The 22,492-nt window shown below is 37.9% G+C and overlaps 1 protein-coding gene across 3 annotated transcripts in view; it reads right to left on the reverse strand.

The window, feature by feature from the left end:
- Positions 1 to 2,629: 2,629 nt before the first annotated feature.
- The window catches only part of DDX1 (DEAD-box helicase 1), a 40,215-nt gene continuing 20,352 nt past the window's right edge, over positions 2,630 to 22,492 (reverse strand). For all 3 annotated transcript variants that reach the window (XM_025261540.3, XM_006069108.4, XM_044926227.2), the window contains exons 13-26: positions 21,985 to 22,123; positions 16,627 to 16,687; positions 13,844 to 13,942; positions 12,972 to 13,061; positions 12,042 to 12,230; positions 11,059 to 11,110; positions 9,088 to 9,234; positions 6,628 to 6,719; positions 5,281 to 5,353; positions 5,056 to 5,128; positions 4,930 to 4,972; positions 4,036 to 4,131; positions 3,648 to 3,768; positions 2,630 to 2,969 (exon numbers count right to left, since the gene is read on the reverse strand). In XM_025261540.3, coding sequence (XP_025117325.1) covers positions 2,839 to 2,969; positions 3,648 to 3,768; positions 4,036 to 4,131; positions 4,930 to 4,972; positions 5,056 to 5,128; positions 5,281 to 5,353; positions 6,628 to 6,719; positions 9,088 to 9,234; positions 11,059 to 11,110; positions 12,042 to 12,230; positions 12,972 to 13,061; positions 13,844 to 13,942; positions 16,627 to 16,687; positions 21,985 to 22,123 — 1,406 coding nt within the window. In that variant the 3' untranslated portion in view covers positions 2,630 to 2,838. The remainder of the gene's footprint in view (positions 2,970 to 3,647; positions 3,769 to 4,035; positions 4,132 to 4,929; positions 4,973 to 5,055; positions 5,129 to 5,280; positions 5,354 to 6,627; positions 6,720 to 9,087; positions 9,235 to 11,058; positions 11,111 to 12,041; positions 12,231 to 12,971; positions 13,062 to 13,843; positions 13,943 to 16,626; positions 16,688 to 21,984; positions 22,124 to 22,492) is intronic.

Here is a 22,492-nt window from a genome sequence, read left to right on the forward strand (position 1 = left end):
GAATAAGGTGAAAAGTTTGACTAGTTTTGCCCATTTAGAATTGACTGGGAACTTTTTTTTTTTAATCTGGACCATTTTCAGTCACTGCCACATATTTCTACCTTAAAAAGAAAAGTGAAGCCTTGCACCTTATTTACAGCAAGTCTGGATCTCTGTAGTATACTGATGGCAGAGGACCAGGAGTCGGGGAGCGTGGGGGGTAGAGAGTCATGTGCAGAGGCTGCAGGTCAGACATAAGAGGACTTCTACTCACTGGCCCCAGTTCATACAGCACATGAAGAGAAAGGGTGAAAACAGACTTTCAATGCAACAAGTACTATTTCAATGTAAAATAAGTTGCCCAGAATTCTTCCCATATTGTTAGTGTGAATGCCAACCGGAACAACCCTTTCAGAAAGCCACCTGAAGATGACCCTGAAAAGTGTTCATAAAATTTCTTTGCTTCAATAATCCAGCTTCTAGGAATCCAAGAGAAGGAAAACAATCCAGAAGACAGAACAAAGATGGTCACGGTTAACACAGGACAACTGTGAACAGTGTGTGCGTATCCTGAGCCGCTTCAGTTGTGTGCGACCTTATGGACCACAGCCGGCCAGGCTCCTCCATCCATGGGGTTCTCCAGGCAAGAATACTAGAGGGGGTTGCCATGCCCTCCTCCAGGGGATCTTTCCAACCCAGGGATCAGACCCAGGTCTTTTATGTCTCCTGCACTGGCAGGCGAGTTCTTTACCACTCATGCCACCACCAAGGAAGCCCATCAAACGTGGTCCAAGTGCCTCTCATCTGCTGACTTTTTTTTTGTTTAACATAATCCTGAGTGATGAGAATTACTTTCACCATTTTTATGAACAAAGAAACGGAAGCATAGAGAGCCCATTCACATCTAGGTCTGACACCTGAGGTTCATATTCATAGCCTTCTCAGTTTCCCTCAAAGCTCAGACCACACAGACCACAGCACTTCTAATGGATCATGCAGCCATTAAAGTCTTTATAACAAGAAAATTACTTATACCCAATGAAGATATAAAATTTTAATACTCTAAGAATTAAACTGTATACCAAAACATTTACAAGAAAAAAAAGAAATGAACACAAATGTTATCTATGGACTTTCTCTGCAAGTGGGAATATAAGTAAAAAATAGGGAAATATGGGGACTACTCTAACCTCAAGTTCCCATTTCTGTTTACAATAGGAAAATGTTTATTAAAAACGAGGTACAGAAACAATTCTTCACATCTGTAGCATTAATCAGAGGCCTGAGCGACAGGCACGTAGAAGCAGGGACCTGGCATAAAGGGAAGGACGGATGGAGATGCGAGTGGGAAATCAGGTCTCCAGGCAACCCCTCCGAAAGTCTGGCTGTATGTTGCTTCCTCTTTTAAAAACTCTTGCCTGAGTAATTGCAGTTGAACAGTAATTTGAAGAGGAAAAACCAAATAGTTCCTTCCACAGTCTACCAGCTCTATCCTACATTCCTCTCTGACCTCCCCATTTGGACCTGTGACTCATCTTCTGAAGGGAGACCCAAGATTAAGAGCTGAAACTAAGAAACCCAGGTTCTGGTTCCGGTTCTACACACTGGACCGTGTGAACATGTATTCCTAGAAACAGCTTCTGCCCCTACAAGACAAGAACATGAGCAAGACCAGGAAGCTCCCTTCCAGCTCCAGGGTTAGATGGTCTAGGTCTCAAGTGTCTTCTTCGCCATTTGTCAACTAAAAACTCATCTCTAAAGCATGATTTCTAAGCACGTACACAGCGAGCAGCTGCCACTGCACAGTTCAAGACTGGCTACGGTGGTTGGAGGAAATCCCATGGCAGTGGTCTAGGTACAACTGGAAGAATGGAATCCTCATACTCAATGCACATCAAGCATAACTCAATATGCTAGGTAACGGTTTCCCACTGTTTACATAATGAATTTCACGCAAGAGTTTCTTTGAAGAAAATATTTTGGGGCTAAAATATTTCAAAACCATCATATAAGAAATGACAGTAGTGTGTGCTCGTATGGAATCTCTAGGGCAAGAGCAATCCTCCCAAAGAAACTACTTTGGGAGCTAAGAGTGAAAAGGCACAAAAGAACAATTCAATTGTGTCTATGTGAATGTTCTCTTTTTCTTCTGGTATTTTAAAAGGTAAGATGGTTTGAGGAAATTTCAAAGAATTGCATTTAAGACCTTGAGGGACATCAGAATAGTTTCATCTTTACAGAAAGTATCATCTGGAAAGAAAGGCTCTTAAAAAGAAGATGGGCCTTCAGGGATACCATCATCAGATCAGTCGTCAGTCCTTAAAATGCATAACCTCTTCTAACTTGTGATAAAAACTTCAGGCTTCCAAACTAACCCCGCTGTCCTTCCACCTTGGGATCCTCCACTTCTCTTTCATGACTCTTTCCAAGCTTCCCCATACACCGAGGCAACCAGAAGCATCTCGAGGCTGTCTCCATTTAGGACCACTTCTTGCAAAAATCCTCAAGACAATCACTAATGGTTCCACACAGTCCTCTACCACACACACACACACACACACACACACACACACACACACTTGATTTCCTAAACCCAGAGCTTTCTTGAAAAAGAAACATTATAAAATAACTGTAAAATAAGACACAAATGTTCATGAAAATACAGTCATCAAATTTATTCTTTTCATTGGGTTTGGCATTCTATGAAGATTTTCTAAGACTGATGCTTCTTGACATGCAAGAGTTAGCACTCATAGCTTAAGTTACTATAAATACTGCTGCCTGGAAGCAGTACAACTATTTTAGAGTTTTAAGACCACAGACTTTTATTACTCAAATCTTATTCTGTGTATGTTAAAATCAGAAGGTTCTGAACAGCTGGTTAGGAAGGTAGCCAAGATGCAGGAAAGATGTCTGGGCCTCCTTTTCAAGGGCAGCCAACTCTTGAACTGTAGGAGCCAAAATATCCACGTGGCCTTTATAGTTTCCACCTGGATCACACACACGAATCACAAAGAAATGCAAATGACACGCTTGAAATAACTTGTCAGCAATACTTTGAACCAATTATATAAATTTAAACATTGCTCCCAGCAATAAAGATGTACTTACTACTGGGCAAGTTACCTCCCAAACTGTGAGTTTTAAAAATGTTAAATTAAATCGATTAAAATCAATGGTTAGGCCTTACTAACAGCTGTCCCAATATCCAATACCCCTCCCAACCTCTCCCCCATCATCTTCTTGATTTAGAAACCATCAGTTTAGTTTGAATCTTTAAAAAATTTCAGGAATCAGCTAAGGGCATCATAGGCAAAGGAAATTAAATGGTATCCTGGTTATTACTTGTTCAAAATTATTATTATTCTCTTGTTTCCTAGTAATTCCATACATTTTTAACTACATTAAAAACTACATATTTTAACTGATGACATTAACACCTCAACAGAAACAGCTAAGCTTCTGTCCTTCACTCACATACAGATCACAAAATAAAAATGCTGCAAGACAAGTATGAACAAAGTGCTATGAGAGGAACACGAGGGAATGATTAATATGCTAAAAATATACAATTAACAGAAGGAAATGAAACACTTTCTTCTTAAACTAGCACTCAAAAAAGGACACATTCACATGTAAAATAGAATTAAAAGTAATTCACAGCTTACCACCAAGAGTTCTTTTCTGGCCGTAAGTAACTTTCCCATCAAATTCATCTACTGGTACTTTTATATCTGGCTCAACCTGAGAAATGGTACAGTTCAGGTGTTCCTCTATCTCGGACAGCAACTGAGAAAAGGAGAGGAAGTTCAAGTATTTTCAGATAAAGATTTCATTTTGACAAACCCAAGCTGCACTTTAATAGCTTTAAAACCAGGAAAGCTAAAGGGAAGTAAGATTTCTGAAGAGATGAACTCATAAGTTACAATTTATAAACTACAATAACAACCACCCATTATGTCTTGTAACTCACAGACAAGGGCTGATATATATATAACCTCCATAGATAAATGCAGTCTATTCTTACTGATTTTAGTGCCACTTTGTGAGCCCTACCTGCATCTCATTGTACCATATGGTACAGCCACCATCGTCCTTGAGTCTTGTGTTATAACACCCTTTCCCACGGCTGCTACATACATGATACCAAACCTATATTAAAGAAGGAAAAACAGATTAACATGTATGGCGACTGACATACTAGATATCTTTGTCCTCAACTAGTTTTTTGTTTTTTTTTTAATATTTTCTGTCCTCAAAGTGTAAGAAAAATAGACTGCAGCTATGGTATGTCATCCAATCACTACCACCATCAGCAGCTCACTAACTAGGTCTTCTGATAGAGTTCTTTTTGAGAGGAATCCAAAAGATTTTCTAAAACAGACTTCAATTAGATGTCAACAGAAAGGAATTCTCAGATTAAAAAAAATAACAAAAAATGTAAAGTATTAGAGAATGCTATCTCAAGATCAGTATCAAAAATAAAGTTCAAAGGTTTTCCATAAGAATAAAATATAGCAAAAAGCAAAATGCACAATATCTAGTTTGGGCAATGAGTTTGTAGGCGTTTCTGACACCTGCAAACTATTCTGTAAATCTGAATCAATTTATATCAAAATAATAAGCTAACTCTCTCTCCCATAAAAAGTCTACCATGGTAAAAAAAAAAAAGTCTACCATGGCATGATGCTAAACAGGGTTTAAATACCTTTCAGTGAAAACAATTACATGAAAGCTTTTAGGGAAAATTACATTTTGTATTGTTCCTTTCTGAACTTAATCCTCCCAGTTGTCTATTCAATGAATAAAGAGAAAAAGATGCCATAAAAAGTTCGTTTATATTCCATATGCACCTGAATTCAACATAAATGAAAACTCAAACTGCTTTTATTTCCAGTATCTAAAATGACAATGCAAACAATGAATGTAATACAGCACTAAAAAGATCACCTTCTCTTTTTCTGTTGCCACCAGGGAAATGGCCAGACCCATCCTGAAAGATTTTAATAGTCTTCATTAGACTTTATTCCAGAAGCAAAGAAGCTTAAAAAGGAAAAAACAAAATTACAGCCGTACCTTTCAGCTCTTCCTACTCTGCCAATGCGATGGACATAGTTTTGTTTTTCATCAGGCAAGGTGACATTTATGACTGTAAATAAAAAGTTATTACCAAATGACATAAAGTCCTAAAATTTTCAAACATATCTGATGTTTTTTGTTCTAAATATTTGAATCATATTAAAACAGTTTCCTTTGCATTCCTTAAAATTCAAAATGCAAGCATAAAACATTTCTTTTTACCATAAGGAACACCGTGGATATCAATTCCTCTGGCAGCTACATCTGTGCAAATCAAGAATCTGACATCTCCTTTCTAAAAAGAGCAGACAAGAGAGAGGGGGATTTATTAGTACGTACACTAAAAACTATAAATGCCATCTTTCCACTAAATGAGACCTCTAATCACGAATGTGTTACTATCAGATTAGAAGTCCAGTCGTTCATTATTCACTAGAACAAGTTTTTCATTTTTAAGTTTACAGTTTGCCAAAATATGACATTCGAGGTGAATAAATCAATGACTGGATTCATTTCTGCTTTTTTTCACATAAAGGTTATTAAACCACTGCTAAAAATTTGGCTTTATTTTTAGAAATCCTAACTAGTAATTTGCAAGATAAGACAGAATAAAACATAAGCATTACCTTTACTCTTGTACTAAAATAATTCAGAATCCTAGTTTACCTTGAGGTTACACTTTTGAGGACAACAGATGAAAATCCCAAAGAGAGTGGGCCCCTGGTACTCTCACCAAAAATATACCAACTGGCCTTCAGATGTCATTTGTGCCACAAGGCACAGCAATTAAGAGACTGGAGTGGGTGAAGAGCGCACTGCCTTCCAGCCCAGGACAAGGCCAGGATAGAGCGCTGGCACAGACGCTGAAATAAGGCCAGGTGATCAGCTGTAACATCCACACCAACCACACTCAGCGCAGAATCATGATCCAAACTCCTAGGCCCAGTACCTTGCCGCATTTTTCATATAAGGGGTCTGAGAGAAATGATATCTGTACTATATGCTGGGATAAACACACTGTAATAAATGATGAGAGAGCATGTGGGTGGAGATTACTGACCCTGAATTCCAAATGGCTCAAGTCCCACTATCGATACCAAGAGCTATACAACCTGTCATGGGATGCAATCAAGTAACTGGGACACTCTTCCGCAAATCATTAAAAATATGTGTAATTCTACAAAACCATATTCTGATACTCGTCTTAAATTAATCTACAAATTAAGTTCCCTCTGGGTATTAGTACAATTAAAAAAAAAAAAAGATCACAGACATGATTTATCTAGCGATGCTTCTCCTAAAAATACCTGTGGAAAAATTTAGCTAAAATTTTCTTAAGTTGAAAATTCTTACCATAGAAGTTCTGTGCCAATAGAGAACATGTAATTTACCATCTGACTGTTAAAGATGATGAGGCCCTGCCGTGATGAGGATATACCAACAGGGCAGAAGTATTTTGAAATTTCTAGGACAAGAATTGCTTTAAGAATATTAACTGGAATTGATTTAAAACTAGGTACAACTCCCCTCTTAAGTATTAAGGAAATGCAGTCAACTAAATATCAGTACCTTGAATCTTTCCAAGTTTTGCTTCCTCTCATGAGGTTTTCTGTCACCATGAAGACAAACACATGAGAACTGATGTCCCTTTTTATCAGGTCCTAGTGAAAAGCACATTAAAGAGTCAATGTTGGGAAACATTATGCCTAGGAGTATATCAAAAAAACAGTAACATTTAGACTACAACGGGTGCCATATAATTCCATGGAAATCTAAACTCCAACTTGTCATAAACCATGGTTGACCAATTTCTGTCCTAAGTGAAATGCCATTAAAATGAACTCCATGAGCATTAAAACTGATTCGCTTTGCTTTGAAGGATATTTTAAGTAACCTCTCCCAATCTGCAGCAGTGGTTCCTGTGTACCCCAGGACCTCACCTAACCTATGTAAAGAACCAAAAAGTAAACCAAAGAGATCCTTCTTGAAAGAAGCAAAATAGTCATTATGAAGTTCATGTCCTTACTAAATGGCCACGCCCACATGTCTGCCTTCCTCAAGGTATTCTAAGCAATAACTAAATTAGTTATCTGCTTTCCTGACCAAAGCAGATTAGAAGTACCAAAACAGGAGGAAGCAATGGCATTTTAGAGCCAGGTACAGTGGCAGCCAAGTTCTTAAAGAGAAACTCTTCAAGTAGACACAGTAACAAAAAGCAGTGCAGTCCAGACCAGAGTAGTCTTTCAATTTTGCAATATGTTTGAAAACACAGTAAGTGTTGGGAAAAGATATAAAGTAAAAATTACCATTAACATTTACTATATTTGCTTCACCACATACTTATCCCTCTATCCTTCTATCAACTCACTTTTACATTTTTGATGCATTTCAATGAAAACTGCAGTTATCGGTACACAGTTCAGCACGCATATCATTAACCAGAGCACAGTATTTGTTTAGGTTTCTTGGTTTTCTCTTGGAGGTTAAAGTTACATGCAAGGAAATGTACAAATCTTAAGTGTACACTTGCTGAGTTCTTGACAAACGTGTAACTTACATGGCCCAAAGCCCTATCAAGGTATAGAACGTGAATATCAACCACTAAGAAACTTCTTGCCCTTTCCCACCTATCCACACTCCCACCTTCCTGGGAACAACCACTGTTCTGGACTTTTTCCCACCAGACATTAGTTTTGACTCTTCCAGAAAGTCATACAAATGGAATCACACAGCACAAACTCGTGTTTAAGAACTCTTTCATTCGGCATAATGCTTCTGAGATGCCACCGCCAGTTGTCTCTATCGGCAGCCTATGCCACTTCAGCACTGAGTATCAGCTATTTCACTGAATAAATATTTTGCATTTTGTTTAGCCATTCTCCTATTAATGGCCACTTGGTGTACAGTCTGAGGCCATCATGAATAAAGCTGCTATGGCCATCTTGCACACATCTTTCATCAATACGTGTTTTCACTTATCTTGGGTCAATACTTAGGAGCTGAACTGAGAGGCCATAAGACAGCAATGTAAAATTTTATAAAAAACTGTACGACCCTTTACATAAGTGCCTGTACATCAACAGTGTATGAGAATTCCCGTTTCTCCATATCCTCACCCAAATTCGGTGTTTTAAGTATTTTTAATCTAGTCATTCTAGTAAGTGTACTTATCTAGTCATCCTAATGAGTGTACGGTGGTATTACAGTGTGATTTTATTTTGCATTTCTCTAACGACTGATTATACTGAACATTTTTTCAGGTTGGTTTATATATTTAACATTAATTATAAGGAGCATAAAATTAGAATCATTATATCTTCATCGTAGAGCAAGTATTTTATTACATAGTGACCTTTTTTATTTCCGTAATTTTTGTCTTAAAGTCTATGGCATCTCTATTAATATTTAAATTCCTGTTTTAGCTGACAGATATATGTTTTTTCATTCCCCTTCCTTCCAATCTTCCTATGTCCTCAGGTTTTAGGTTTGTTTCCTGTAAACAGCATACAGCTATATATTAAGCAGTCTAACAATCTATGCTCTTCATCAAAAGACTTCGATCCACTGACAAATACTACAGTTTACTCATATGCTCAGATTTTTTTCACCAATTCTATTACTCTGTAATTTCTAACTGCTCTGCTTTTTCTCATTTCTCCCCCTTCCTTTCTTACCGTTTTTTTAGATTAAGGTTTTTCCTCATTTATTGCTTTAGGAGATATATATCCTATTATATAATGATTACACTTGAAATTTTAACATTAATCAAAACTTCACCATTCCTCTCAATAATATAAGGGCCTTAGAATGCTGTGACATCTTCACTGCAATGAAACTACCTATGTGGAAAATCATCTCATCGTTTTTCCTGGGGCTGATCATATGGGAAAGCACTGGATAAGCACAGATACTTACAGTGCAGCATCGCTGCTTTAGATCCTGGATGAGCGCTACACTGCATCAACGTGGCACTAACAGTCTATTAAGTGAGGAAATGAACACAGTTTATTTCAAGGGAGGAACTATTACCTCCTCCTTGCTGCATAAAATACTGCTCCAAGTTGTCACAGTCGATCTTGGTTCTACAGAAAATAATTGCTTGATCCATCTTGTGTTCCTTGATGGCTCGGACAGCATACTCCCCCTTCAGGATTTTAATAGCTTCAGACCACATCTCTTGAATAACACAACAACAATAACAAAAAAAAACACAGAATTTCAATCTGAAATTGTCAGGAACACACATAATCACACAGACTTACAGCTTAACTCACTAAAAATCTCTATTTTAATGCAACTATTATAGACAAAAGCAAGCAATAAAAAGATAGGATAAAATGGTGGGAGAATCCACTTGCTCATTTATTTTTGTTTCTTTTTTATGCCAGCTTATGGGATACCAAAACACCTATAACCATTCATCATATAAAAATGTACATGTACACACACATACACAAATAAACAGAAATACCCAGAACAAAGCTTTGTTCTTACAAAGACCAAAGAACTGATCATATTCTGCCTTGCGTTAGTTTCCCTAAATGCTCAGTAAATGTTTACTCAATTACTTCAACCCCCTTTAAAAACTAATAAATGGTACTTCCTAAATCAATCTAAACAACAGAAAGTTCATTTTTCACTCTATGAAATAAAAACTTTACATCAAATCTAGTTAGTGACTTCTCAGTTGCCACCCTGCAAGTATCTATTTTTCAGTGTGAAGCTGGGCTATAGTTACTCCACAACCATAACCCAGTGTATTTCTAAGGTGGCTCTGATCATCTCTAATTGTAGTAAAAACTAAGTAAAACTTTTACAAGGAAAAACATATGAAGCAGTAAAAAATTTTATTTTATAAAATGCATTCTCTAACTGTGGGATGTTACATTATTTTGACTATCCGTGTGCTCTTCTCCAACTGTACTAGCTGAGCATACACCTTATAAACTTGGAGCTGCACATAAAAATGAGTTCAAAGGAACCCTCTTTAATCAAAATTTCAGATAACTGACCTTTTAGATACCTGCCAAAAATCCACCATTGAATCCAATCATGAACAAAATGCAATCTAACCCTTGTCAATGATCCACCTGAGACATGGGACACCAGACATGTAGCCTAATGGGTTTCAGATCTCTTCTAGGTTCTGTTCTTGAAGCACTAGCCTTCTATCATTGACTCAATGGACATGAATTTGAGCAAACTTCAGGAGACAGTGGAGGACAGAAGAGCCTGGTGTGCTGCAGCCCATGGGGCCACAAAGAGTTGGACGCAAGTTAGCGGCTGAACAACAACAACAATCCTTAGTTTCATGCTGTTATCTTCATGTATCCTTGAGTATTACACACCTCTTACAAACTATCTCAATTCTGCACGGAAGTATCTTTATTAAATCAGAATTTAATTTTAGGCTTTTTAAAAATTGATAAATGTTTAATGATATGGAGTTTCAGTATGGGAAGATGAAGAAGTACTGGAGATGGATGGTGGCGATGGTTGCATAGTAGGAATGGACTCAGTGCTATTGAACTGTATACTTTAAAATGATTAAAATGGTAAATTTTATGCTATGTCTATTTTACCACACACACAAAATCAAAAACCCATTTGAGGATCATTTCTGTGTCTTTCACAGGGTCATACCTAACGACGTCACTTTGTTACTCAATTGCCAGATGGGAAGAATCTACGTATAATTTCTCTGGGAATTCAGGACTAAAATACAACCTGTAGCCAGAGAAGTTCACTGGTTTCCTGGAAAAATTAGACTTCTATAATCCAAAATATTTGTATTTTATATGCCAGGAGACTAATATCTTAAATTCAGTGATTAATACTTCTACAAATTGACTGGTATGAGCTTTCCCCCATTTTTAAGTTATTTCTGTTTTTTATTTTCGTATCTCCTGTTCCTTCATGAGAGCAGACAGAGCAGAAATTCAGCAAAGCAGATCAATTCAAACCTTTCCCCACACATTTTTATTGATTCTTCTAACTTACCTGGACTGTTAGCACCAGGTCTTGTGTTATCTTTTGCATGAACTTCATCAGTCTATCAAAAGAAAAGGATGAAAAAGAAGCGGTGAAGGGTTAAGTGATGATTCAGAACAGGCGTCTTTTTTTAAAGGGAGAACTGGATCTAACTTTAGATTCCATCTCAGACATCCATCTTTATCATCTATAGGCAAAACCATTCTTCAGATTCAGAAAAACTCTTATTAATTATAGGTCTGCTGCTGCTAAGTCACTTCAGTCGTGTCCGACTCTGTGTGACCCCATAGACGGCAGCCCACGAGGCTGCCCCGACCCTGGGATTCTCCAGGCAAGAACACTGGAGTGGGCTGCCATTTCCTTCTCCAATGCATGAAAGTGAAAAGTGAAAGTGAAGTTGCTCAGTCGTGTCCAACTCTTCGCAACCCCATGGACTGCAGCCTACCAGGCTCCTCCGTCCATGGGATTTTCCAGGCAAGAGTACTGGAGTGGGGTGCCATCACCTTCTCCGAATTATAGGTTTAAGGCTAATCAATTTTAAATATAATAATAAAAACACAAAGGTGGTTTTTAGAATACTGTGTGTTTATAGTAAGCATACCCTTATTATATTAATATAAATCTAACAACAGTGAAATAAGTGGGAAGATGGACTCAGGAAATTGGTATTTAGGAAAATAAGGCATATCAAGAAGAATAAAAACACTACTAAAAAAGGAAACTATAGTGTAAGAAGTTACTCAGGCAACCCTATGTATTTATGAAAATTATAACAAGGAAGATGGCTCACAGAAGTAACTTAGTATGTAGAAAAAAGTAAAGCATGAGCCCATCCTTTATTCCATACCTGATAGACCTAAACTTTTCTGGCAATATGCCAAACCTCTCAAAGGTCCAATGTCTAGTTACTTTAAGCATCACAGAGAGCTCAAGGTTAAACTCGTTTATGAATGCTTTACTCTATACACATGTGCACGTTGCAGAGTACTTACCCTAATGTGGCTTTTCCCAAGCCTTTCCCAGAGCCTGTCAGTTTTGGGGTTCACTGGGACAACAACGTGGTGGACAGTATCTGGGACGGAATCCTCTCCTTTCAAATCGACCCACGTGGGAAAGTGCATGATCTTCTCAGACAGTTTCTTCACATCAAAAGAATGCAAAGTGGCTGAGCACACAATCACCTAAGAACAGAAAAAATAGTGTTTAGATAAACTTTTACTTTAGAGTGACAATAATGAATCTAGCATATGAATACAGACATGGGGGATGAGGTTGACTAGGCCTGGAATCTAACACAAGTTCAAAACCTGACTCTGTAGCAACCACTAGTGATGTGACTTTGGGGGGGTTAATCTCTGAGCTCCAGTCCTCTCACTGCCACAGAAATCACACCACCTAGTCCTCAAGGCCCTACAAAAACTAAGATGAGTGAAAAGCTTTTTAAAAACCTAAAATCATAAGGTACTATTTATCTCCTCCTAAAAGTTTCTACCTCTAGAATTCTTCCTAAGAAAACAGAATGAGAAAGAATAATATTTTAAGAAATAACTACTAAGGAAGCAACTGTTTTGCAACAGCTCAAGACATTTTTCCTTCAAAAAGGAAGGAGTGCTCAGAATCTTGAATATAAACCCTACACTCTGTAGAAACGGGGGGAAAAAAAACAAAAAAACTAAGAATTTTTTACTTCTAGTCTTCTGTTATACTTAAGTAATGTTCTCAAATTCCATTCACCTTATTTCTAAAAGCAGCTCATAAGACTGTTCCTTTGTGTACACTATTTAATCAGGTAAGAAAGAAAATGTTTTATGTAGTAGTTAACTTAACCAGAAGACACTAAAATGTGAATGTAACAAACAAGTTAAGCATTAGTACATAACAAATGTCTACATGTATTCGAAAATGCATTAGTTATTGTATACCTGAAGTCTTTTTCCATCAGAGGTAATCTGAGGAATCTGATTGTGAATCCTATTGATAAAATCAGAGTAACCTTGAGAAAGAAGCCCATCCTATAGCAGAAGCAAAAAAAAGCATTAGGTTTTAAACCAATATCTAAATCTCTTCTAAATCTATCGCAAAACAAAAGACATGGAAACTAATTCATACATATCTCCATACTTTCAAGATTATTTTCTATTGGATACTGAGTTATTAATTCAACTTTAAAGCCCATGTGACTACAATATGAAAAAAACCTCATAATTTATAACTTAAAAATAATACTCTGGTATTCTAAAGTGAACATGAGATTTAATAGCTCCCACCACATCTCCTTAAGAATATGACTTTAACATGAAAAAACAAAAAGCTTCAATGTTGAAAAGCTACTTCATCTTGAAAATATATCTCAAGAGCCCAAAACACGTAAATGCCATTGGAAATGTTAAAAAAAAAAAAGTATGTACAAACAAGATAATTATTTGGCATAGAAAACAAACTTACATATCTAATAATGAGGGTGGTTAAATAAACCATGAAGTATGCATGTAAGAGATCACTAGGCAGCCTTTAAGAACTGTTCATAAATAATGACATGAAATACTTCTGTACCATATTTAAAAAAAAAAAAGATTTCCCAGATTCCACATAGCCTGACTACAACTGCATAAAAGAGTCTTTACTATAAATATAAGGAGTGAATGGAAATACACCAAACTGCTAACAATAGTTCTCTCTAAATATTAGGATCATGATTGAATTTTATTTTTTCTTTAAGTCACACATTTTATCTCCAAAAACATAGCAGAAAAAAAAAATTTTTCTTTGAAAGCATGAGTAGATTTTAACATACAGCTTCATCCAGGACCAGGAATCTAACTTGGGATAAGTTCAGCTTTCCGGTAGACACCAGATCATCCAGTCTTCCTGGAGTGCCAACGACAATATCCACCTAAAAAATACACCAAAACAGCACCTTATGAAACTTAAAGGACCACTGCAATCCCCTTAGAATAGCAACCAACAACGGCCCACTTACAATAAAAACATGATACTGAAGTAGTCACAGTCAACTATAAATCTGCAAAAATGGGAGTTCTAGATACTGCTGAAATGTTCAATTTGTATCTGGTTTGAAATTAGTGTTGACCACTTTAGCAACTGATTTTAACATTTTTAACTGTTATATACAGTCTAATTATAGCAACTCTGAAATTAAACCAGGATCCAAACCCCAATTCTACTATGATCCACTGTGTAACCTTAACTAATTTAATCTCTTCTAGTTTCCATTTTCTCATTCCCAGGGTGGCTAAAAAATCCACCTGTCAATTCAACTAAGGACAAGTTTCATTTATATTTTTATTAAAAAAATTTTCAAGCATCCACAAAGAGAACAGTATAATGAGCCCCTACACCAGCACACCTGATTAACATTTTAAAATTTCACACACACATACACACAAACACACCTTTTAATCAAGTCCATGGTACAGTGAACAGAAACATGGGCTTTGAAGTAAGCTCTACCTATAAGTTGTAAGATCTGGGACAAATTACTTAATATTTGGTATAAGTTCTTTTCCTAATCTGTAAAAACGGAGAAAAGGACCATCACAAGGTCTGTAGTTGGAACTGCCTAAGAAAATGTGTAGAATGCATTTAACAGAGCCTGGCCCATTTCTAGAAAGTACTCAAAAGGGGATAAGTATTTTTAAAGTGTGTACAGAATGTATGTGTGTGAACACAATAAGGTATTATATAGAATCATTCAATAAATTAAGACAATTCAAAACTTCTCCTCTTTACCAACAGGGATAAAAAATCACTTCTCTTGTTTTTCACTTGTTTTCTCCACTCCAGATTAAAAACGTAACCATCTCCAAACAAATTTATCACTGTAGTCTCATTATTTCAATATTTCACCCCCTGAAAAACTGAGAGTACTGTGCTGAAAAGATTTTAATTTGATCCAGTGGAAGGCATTTATAGCCCCATAAAAAATGAAAGATATTGCTGAAGCTACTGTTTCAACTGTGTTGATAACTATAATCAAGTCTCAGTTCAATCTAGAAAACAGTCTGAAAATATGGAGATAAAACCCTTCAACGTATTAAAACAATGTACTATGTGCCAAGTACGCGCTATATACACAGCAGTGAATACAATACCACTCTGCTTCTTTGTGTAATGTCTCTTTACAAAGGATGCTAACCCACCATGCAAGTTTCCTCCCTCCTCATTTCAGTAGGTAGTCGGCATGAAAACAGACACTAGGTCTCTCAGGTTCAAAAAAAAAAAAGTCAAATTGGAAAAGCCTGCAAGAAATATTTATATAAATTGGATAACAGCACCAAGCACTTCTTCAAGTCTAACTGCATATGTTGCATAATTCTGCAACTTTAAGAAATTTTATAAATTAAGTAGTTCTATTCTCTGACTCCAGAGCTGACTTCTGGCCCCAGCGTAAGACAGAACACAGGGCTGAGGGAGAGCCAGAGGGCAGTGGGAGATAATAGAAGCCAAGAAGGTAAGATGGAAAGAAGAGCAGAAAGAGAATATATTACAAATTCTCTAAGCAGAAAGGACCTGAGTCCTAACAAGAAAGCTGTGGAATAACACTGCCTTTACTTTGCCATCAGCTGCAGTCAGTACCAAATTTTAGATCTAACTGGCAAAAGCAGATATAATTCCCTAAAAGCTCTGTAGCTGGAAAATATAAGAAAATCACTTATGGGGAAAATAAATTTGGATGTGAGAAACCAAGATAGGGAATGAACGTATTAAATCTTTCTTATAACCACTAAAACATGACCCATCAAGTAAGAACATATCAAAGCAATATTACTATCTTAGAACAATATTAAGTACAGTAATATGATTCCTTGCCTCTAATATGCCATACCAGGTCAAATCAAAACCATTCAGTATAAAATTTCATTTGACAGCAGCACCAAGGAATTAGAGGGAGAGCATATTTGCTCACCATGACTCAGTATCAGGCTGTTTAAATTAAATGATAACATATTTAGGAAAGGAATGGAAGAGAACTTTGTAAGGAGAAAGTTACCTCATACCTACAGAATATTTTATGAAGTTCTACCTGTATTTGAATGGACGAACAATTCAGTTTCCCAAACGTCCTCCCCAGTAAGGAGACTCACGGTCCTAGCTTCATCCTTGGTAACTGCACAGCCTTTAAGACAGACCTGAATTCGTCTCCCTCCCACTGGAACCACCACCTCACCACCCCTCAGCCTCTAAGGATCACTGCTAATACTTCTACCTTCTCTGCAATCCACCTTATCTCCATTTCTATTTTTCACTCCAGTATCCTCTTTCTCAGCTACTCCCAGAGGAAATGACTGCTGAATGCATGAAAATGGGAAAGAATTTTCAGGTGCTCAAAAGATAACCAAAAGAATTCATGTATGTTGGAACTTTGCATGAGGTGTTTGGAAGAGACTGCTGCACTGTATACTTTTGGGGAAAGAAAATGAATACCTGTAAGATGTTTTTGAACATACATACACTCTTGTGATCTTGTTTTCATTTCAGCCTCATTTTTCTTGAAACACAACAGAACTATATTGTCAAAATGACCACACAAAATGTTACGTTAAAAGTACAACTTACCCCATTATCCAAAACAGAGAGCTGATCCCGTGCTGCGACACCTCCAATTATCAGAAGCTCCCTGAAATGAATGAATACCAGAATAATAACGTAGAGAAAGATGAAAGCCTGCTTTTTTTCCCCCCAATTTTGAGAAGGTACATATTCAAATTGAATAACTGAGAAAGAATCTGTAATAAAAGTCTAGAGAAGGAAAGAAACAAGGCCTTTCATTTTCAGAAGCTAATAAAATGTTAATGAATGGTAAAGTGAGGAGAATGTAAAACCTTAGAAGCCAGAAAACAGCAGTCCTCATCTATGCATCTTCCTATATTAGGATAACTCCAGGTGCCCCAAAATCAGATTTCAATGAACCTTTATAGACACATGTGGTTTTATGTGTATAAGATATACACTCATACAGATTCTTAAAAGTTGCCTCCAGGTCAGTAACTAAAAACTGGGGGATGGGGTGAAAAGAGACTTTTCACAGAATATCCTTTTGTGTTTGAATTCTTCTCATTCCAGATAATAATACTTCCAAAAATATGTTTAAATTAAAAGACTGCCTTATGGCAAGATTATTAATTCAATGCAGGAAAAGAATAGTCTTTTCAACAAATGGAGCTAGAACAAACGGATATGCAAGAGCGAAAAAATGAAGTTAAATCTCGTTCTCAGGCCACACACGAAAATTAATGCAGAATGAATTACAGAGCTAAACACGGATATAAGATCTAAAACTATAAAATTTGGGGGGAAAAAAATGCAAATTTTCATGATCTTAGGTTAGGCACAGTCCCTTACAACACCAAAAAAATAAGCAAACAAGCAACAAATGAAAAAATAAACTTGACTTCATCAATATTAAACACTTTTACACTTCAAAGGACACTACCCAGAAAGGGAAAAGGCCCACAGAATGAGAGAAAATATATGCAAATCATATATATCTAACCATAATACTACATATATCTTACAACTCAATAATAAAAAGACAAATAACCCAACTGAAAAATGGGCAAAGGATCTGAACGTACATTACAGATGGCTGGTAAGCCCACGAAAAGATATTCAACAAGATTAGCTATTAGGGAAATACAAACCAAAACCACGGTTAGGTACCACTGCACACCCATTCGGAGAAGGCAATGGCACCCCACTCCAGTACTCTTGCCTAGAAAATCCCATGGACAGAGGAGCCTGGAAGGCTGCAGTCCATGGGGTCGCTGAGGGTCGGACATGACTGAGCGACTTCACTTTCTCTTTTCACTTTCATGCATTGGAGAAGGAAATGGCAACCCACTCCAGTGTTCTTGCTTGGAGAGTCCAGGGACGGGGAAGCCTGGTGGGCTGCCATTTATGGGGTCACACAGAGTTGGACACGACTGAAGTGACTTAGCAATAGCAATAGCAATAGCACATCCATTAGGAAGGCTATAACTGTAAAGACAGATAATAAGGAGAGGATGTGGAGAAACTGGGACGCTCACACGTTACTAGTAGGAATGCAGAATAGTGCTGTACCTTCGGAAAACAGCCAGGAGCACCTGAAGGTGTTAAACAAGAAGCTACTACATGAGCCAGCAGTTCCACTGCTGGGCATATACCAGGAGAAACGGAAATGTGTGTCCACACAAGACTGTACACTATGCTTACAGCACAGTAAGCAATAAGTGGAAACAACACAAACATCCATGAAGCCATGAATGGATTAATTAAAAACGTGGTATATGCGTACAATGGAATACTTCTTGAAAATAAAAAGGAATTAAGTACTAATACACACTGTAACGCTGATGAACCTTACAGACATTACGATTACGTGAGAGAAGCCAGTCCAAAAAAAGCACATATTATTTGATTCCATTTATATATAAAAAGCTGTCCAAAACAGGCAATCGATAGATGGAAATCAGTGGTTGCCCAAGGACAGGAAGGTTAGAGGGAAATGGGAGTGACTGCTAATAGGCAGCATTTCTTTTGAGAGTGATGAAAATGTCCTAAAATTGGCTTTGGTGGTTGCACAACTGTGTGAATATAAGAGAAGTTAAAATAATCTGTACATTTTAAAAAGTGAATTGTATGATATGTTAATTATATCTCATTATGTGCATGCTCAGTAGCTCTGTTGTGTCCAACCCCATAGACTGTAGCCTGCCAGGCTCCTCTGTCCTTGGGATTTCCCAGGCAAGAACACTGGAGTGTGTTGCTGTTTCCTCCTCCAGGGGATCTTCCCAACCAGGGATCGAACCTGCGTCTCCTGCATTAGCAGGCAATTCTTTACCACTGAGCCACCTGGGAAGCCCATATCTCACTACAGCTATTCCCAAAAAGATTGTCTCTTTTTTATAAATAGCCTACAAAATTACTTCCTGAGGCGGCCAGACAACTTTTAATCATTCATTTTAAAAATAGCAGAAAATACAGAGAAGGTGTCAACACTTGGTCTCATAAATTCTATGACAGATTAAAAAAATGGCTTTATGGTTGCCTTCTGCCATCTTAAGCGATTCAGATAGTAAAAATGAAAAACCAAAAAGCCTTCTATTCTGTGCAAGTCTATTACCTTGCCACATCCCTAACCACCTACCACTCTAGAGCCATTATGTCTCCTAAATCTGGTAACGCCAGATGTGAAACTGGCTACTTAAGAATCACCTGGAAGACATGCCATTCTTCCTTAAAAAACAAACAAACAAAAGAGCCCTAATCCTTATTTCCAGGAAATCTGATTCTGTATACCCAGAGGAGAGATCAATAAATGTGCAGTTTCAAATAAGGTCCTTAACTTCTGGGTTCGGTAACTACGGTCCTAAATCTATCATTTCTTTTATTAAACTTTACTCTTATCTACCTTTCTAATCAGATATATTTAGGTCTACAAATTTAGCAGAAGAAAACTACACAAACACATAACAATCTACGCTTGTGAGCAGAGCACTGCAGGGCTGAGGAATGTGAAAGACCAGCCCCTGCCTTAAGGAGTGTAAAAGTGAGCTGGGACGAGTAAAATTATGCATACTTAAGACCAGGAACGCTAACGTGAAGGTGTGTATGGATTACAGAGAGGCAAATGCAGTCAATCTCCGAGGAGGGAGAAAGGACTGGGCCAGTACCGATACATTAGCTTCCCAGAAAGAACCAGGACTTGAGCTGGGTCTTCAAACAAGGGAAAGGTTCAACAGTACTAAATACTGAAATGAGAACCACTCCACTTGATCATCTTAACAAATAAACTGATCTTATCGTCCATCTTCCCTTCCAGGCTTTGTCCAGATGCACGTTAATCTTTACCCATAATTAGAGCGCAAAAATCAACCTATATGAGCATGTTATGTTCTTCCAAAAACACTCCCCTGTGAAGAGCTCCGAGCCCCTGATACTAGGCAGGTGCTCTGGAAATGTACTCTGTGTGACACCCTCTGTCGTGGCCTCAGGGTGTTTCATCACATTACTGCTGTGTTTTTTCTCTCCCCACCACTCTGTCTCCACTTCTGCACACAATTCTATAAAAGCAAAGATGAATTCTCAGTTATACCCTAATCCCTAACCTAAGTCTTCACACCTTAGGTAGGTATTCAGACAGTTACTGAAAGAATGAAATGCATCAATCCTTAAGACAAAATTACAAATTATTTTACCGAAAAAGTTTTACTAAGTATAAATTTATCCCTGAATAAGTTTAACTTGTAAGACAGATTAATATTTAAAAGATGCGCCTGCTGCTGCTGCTGCTGCTAAGTTGCTTCAGTCGTGTCCGACTCTGTGCGACCCCAGAGATGGCAGCCCACCAGGCTCCCCCATCCCTGGGATTCTCCAAGCAAGAACACTGGAGTGGGTTGCCATTTCCTTCTCCAATGCATGAAAGTGAAAAGTGAAAGTGAAGTCGCTCAGTCGTGTCCAACTCTTAGCGACCCCATGGACTGCAGCCCACCAGGCCCCTCTATCCATGGGATTCTCCAGGCAAGAGTACTGGAGTGGGTTGCCATTGCCTTCTCCAAAAGATGTGCCTACGGGACATCAATAATTCAAAGTTTCTGAAGTTAGATCGTGTGGATGGTTGCACAACCTCATGACCATATACTAAAAACCACTGAATTGTATACTTTAAATAGTGAATTTTAACAGTGAATGTGAATTATATTTCAGTAAGAAAAGGTAATTAAAAGCGAAATTAATAAAAATCAACTGACAGATGTTATGTATGGTATGGCTTTCCTGGTATTGAGAAGGTAGAAAAGGCTTTTCTGTAATTGAAAGGGATTGTTACTGAGCCAGAAGCTCCCCAAGCTCACTAGACTTGTGGTCTCCCCCCAGTGGCAGAAAGAACCCCCCAACTAGAGCGACCGGCCTGATGCCCACAGGCAAGGTGGTCACCACTGTGAGACAGGCGAGAGTTAACCACCAAGTCAGGTTTACCAACACGCGAGACAGAGTGATACATTATCTATGCAAATGAAGTGATGAAGCTAAAATTAATGAAAGTGATCCTTTAATGAATTTTTACTCTGATTCTATTTTGCAAATTATGACTCTTTATGTAAGAGACACAGGAAAAATCTCAATTTACTTTTTGGACTCTAAAATCACTGTGGAAGGTGACTGTAGACATGAAATTAAAAGACACCTGCTCCTTGGAAGAAAAGCAATGACAAACCTAGACAGTATATTAAAAAGCAGAGACATTACTTTGCCTACAAAGGCCAGTATGGTCAAAGCTATGGTTTTTCCAGTAGTCATGTAAAGATGTGAAAGCTGGACAATAAAAAATGCTAAGCACCGAAGAACTGATGCCTTCGAACTGTGGTGTTGTAGAAGACTCTTGAGAGTCCCTTGGACTGCAAAGGAGAACCAACCAGTCAGATCCTAAAGGAAATCAACCCTGAATATTCATTGGAAGGACTGATGCTGAAGCTGAAGCTCCAATACTTTGGCCACCTGATGTGAAGAACTGACTCGCTGGAATAGACCCTGACGCTGAGAAAGATTGAAGGTGGGAGAAGAAGGGGACGATAGAGGATGAGATGGTTGGATGGTATCACCAATTCAACAGACATGAGTTTGAGTAAACTCCGGGAGATGGTGAAGGACAGGGAAGCCTGGCGTGCTGCAGTCCACGGGGTTGCAAAGAGTTGGACATGAATGAGAGACTAACGACACCACCACTTTTTTTTAATTGAACTTTTCTCACTTAAACAAGACTTTTATATGGAAACTAACTGCTACTATATAGCAAAATCAAATATATTTACACACACATCCATGTGCATATGTACACGCCCTGCATTTCTCCCTTGATTTTTCCTACTTTACTCTTCTTCTGAAACGTCTCAGGTCTAAAGACAACAGGCGTTTGAATACAAGAGGACTCCTTACCTTAACTTAGGATTATCGATGTATTTCTTAAACTGCTTGACGTTATTCAGAGTTTGTTCAGCCAACTCCCGGGAAGGCTCGACGATGAGAGCTTTTGGAGCATTGGGGAGAAACTTTGTTTGTGCCACCTGCGCATTACCTAAACAGAATGAAGAAGATTGGGGTACACCTCAGGATACTTCTGTTTTTAAGACGACAAGCACAAATATTCCACCATCAAAATCTCAGAAACAAATGTCAAGCAATACAGATGGTAGTCGAACAAAACAAAGATTGCTAAAATGAATACAGCTTCTTTAAAACTAGCTGCAGTAATTTTAATTGATCATATGCTTTGTGATAAATAGGCTTCCCTGGTGGCTCAGACAGTAAAGCATATGCCTGCAATGTGGGAGACCTGGGTTCAATCCCTGGGTCGGGAAGATCCTCTGGAGAAAGAAATGGCACCCCACTCCAGTACCCTTGCCTGAAAAACCCCATGGACGGAGGAGCCTGGTAGGCTACAGTC

Source organism: Bubalus bubalis, chromosome 12 (genome assembly GCF_019923935.1).
Source record: "Bubalus bubalis isolate 160015118507 breed Murrah chromosome 12, NDDB_SH_1, whole genome shotgun sequence".
Taxonomy (NCBI): Eukaryota; Metazoa; Chordata; class Mammalia; order Artiodactyla; family Bovidae; genus Bubalus; species Bubalus bubalis.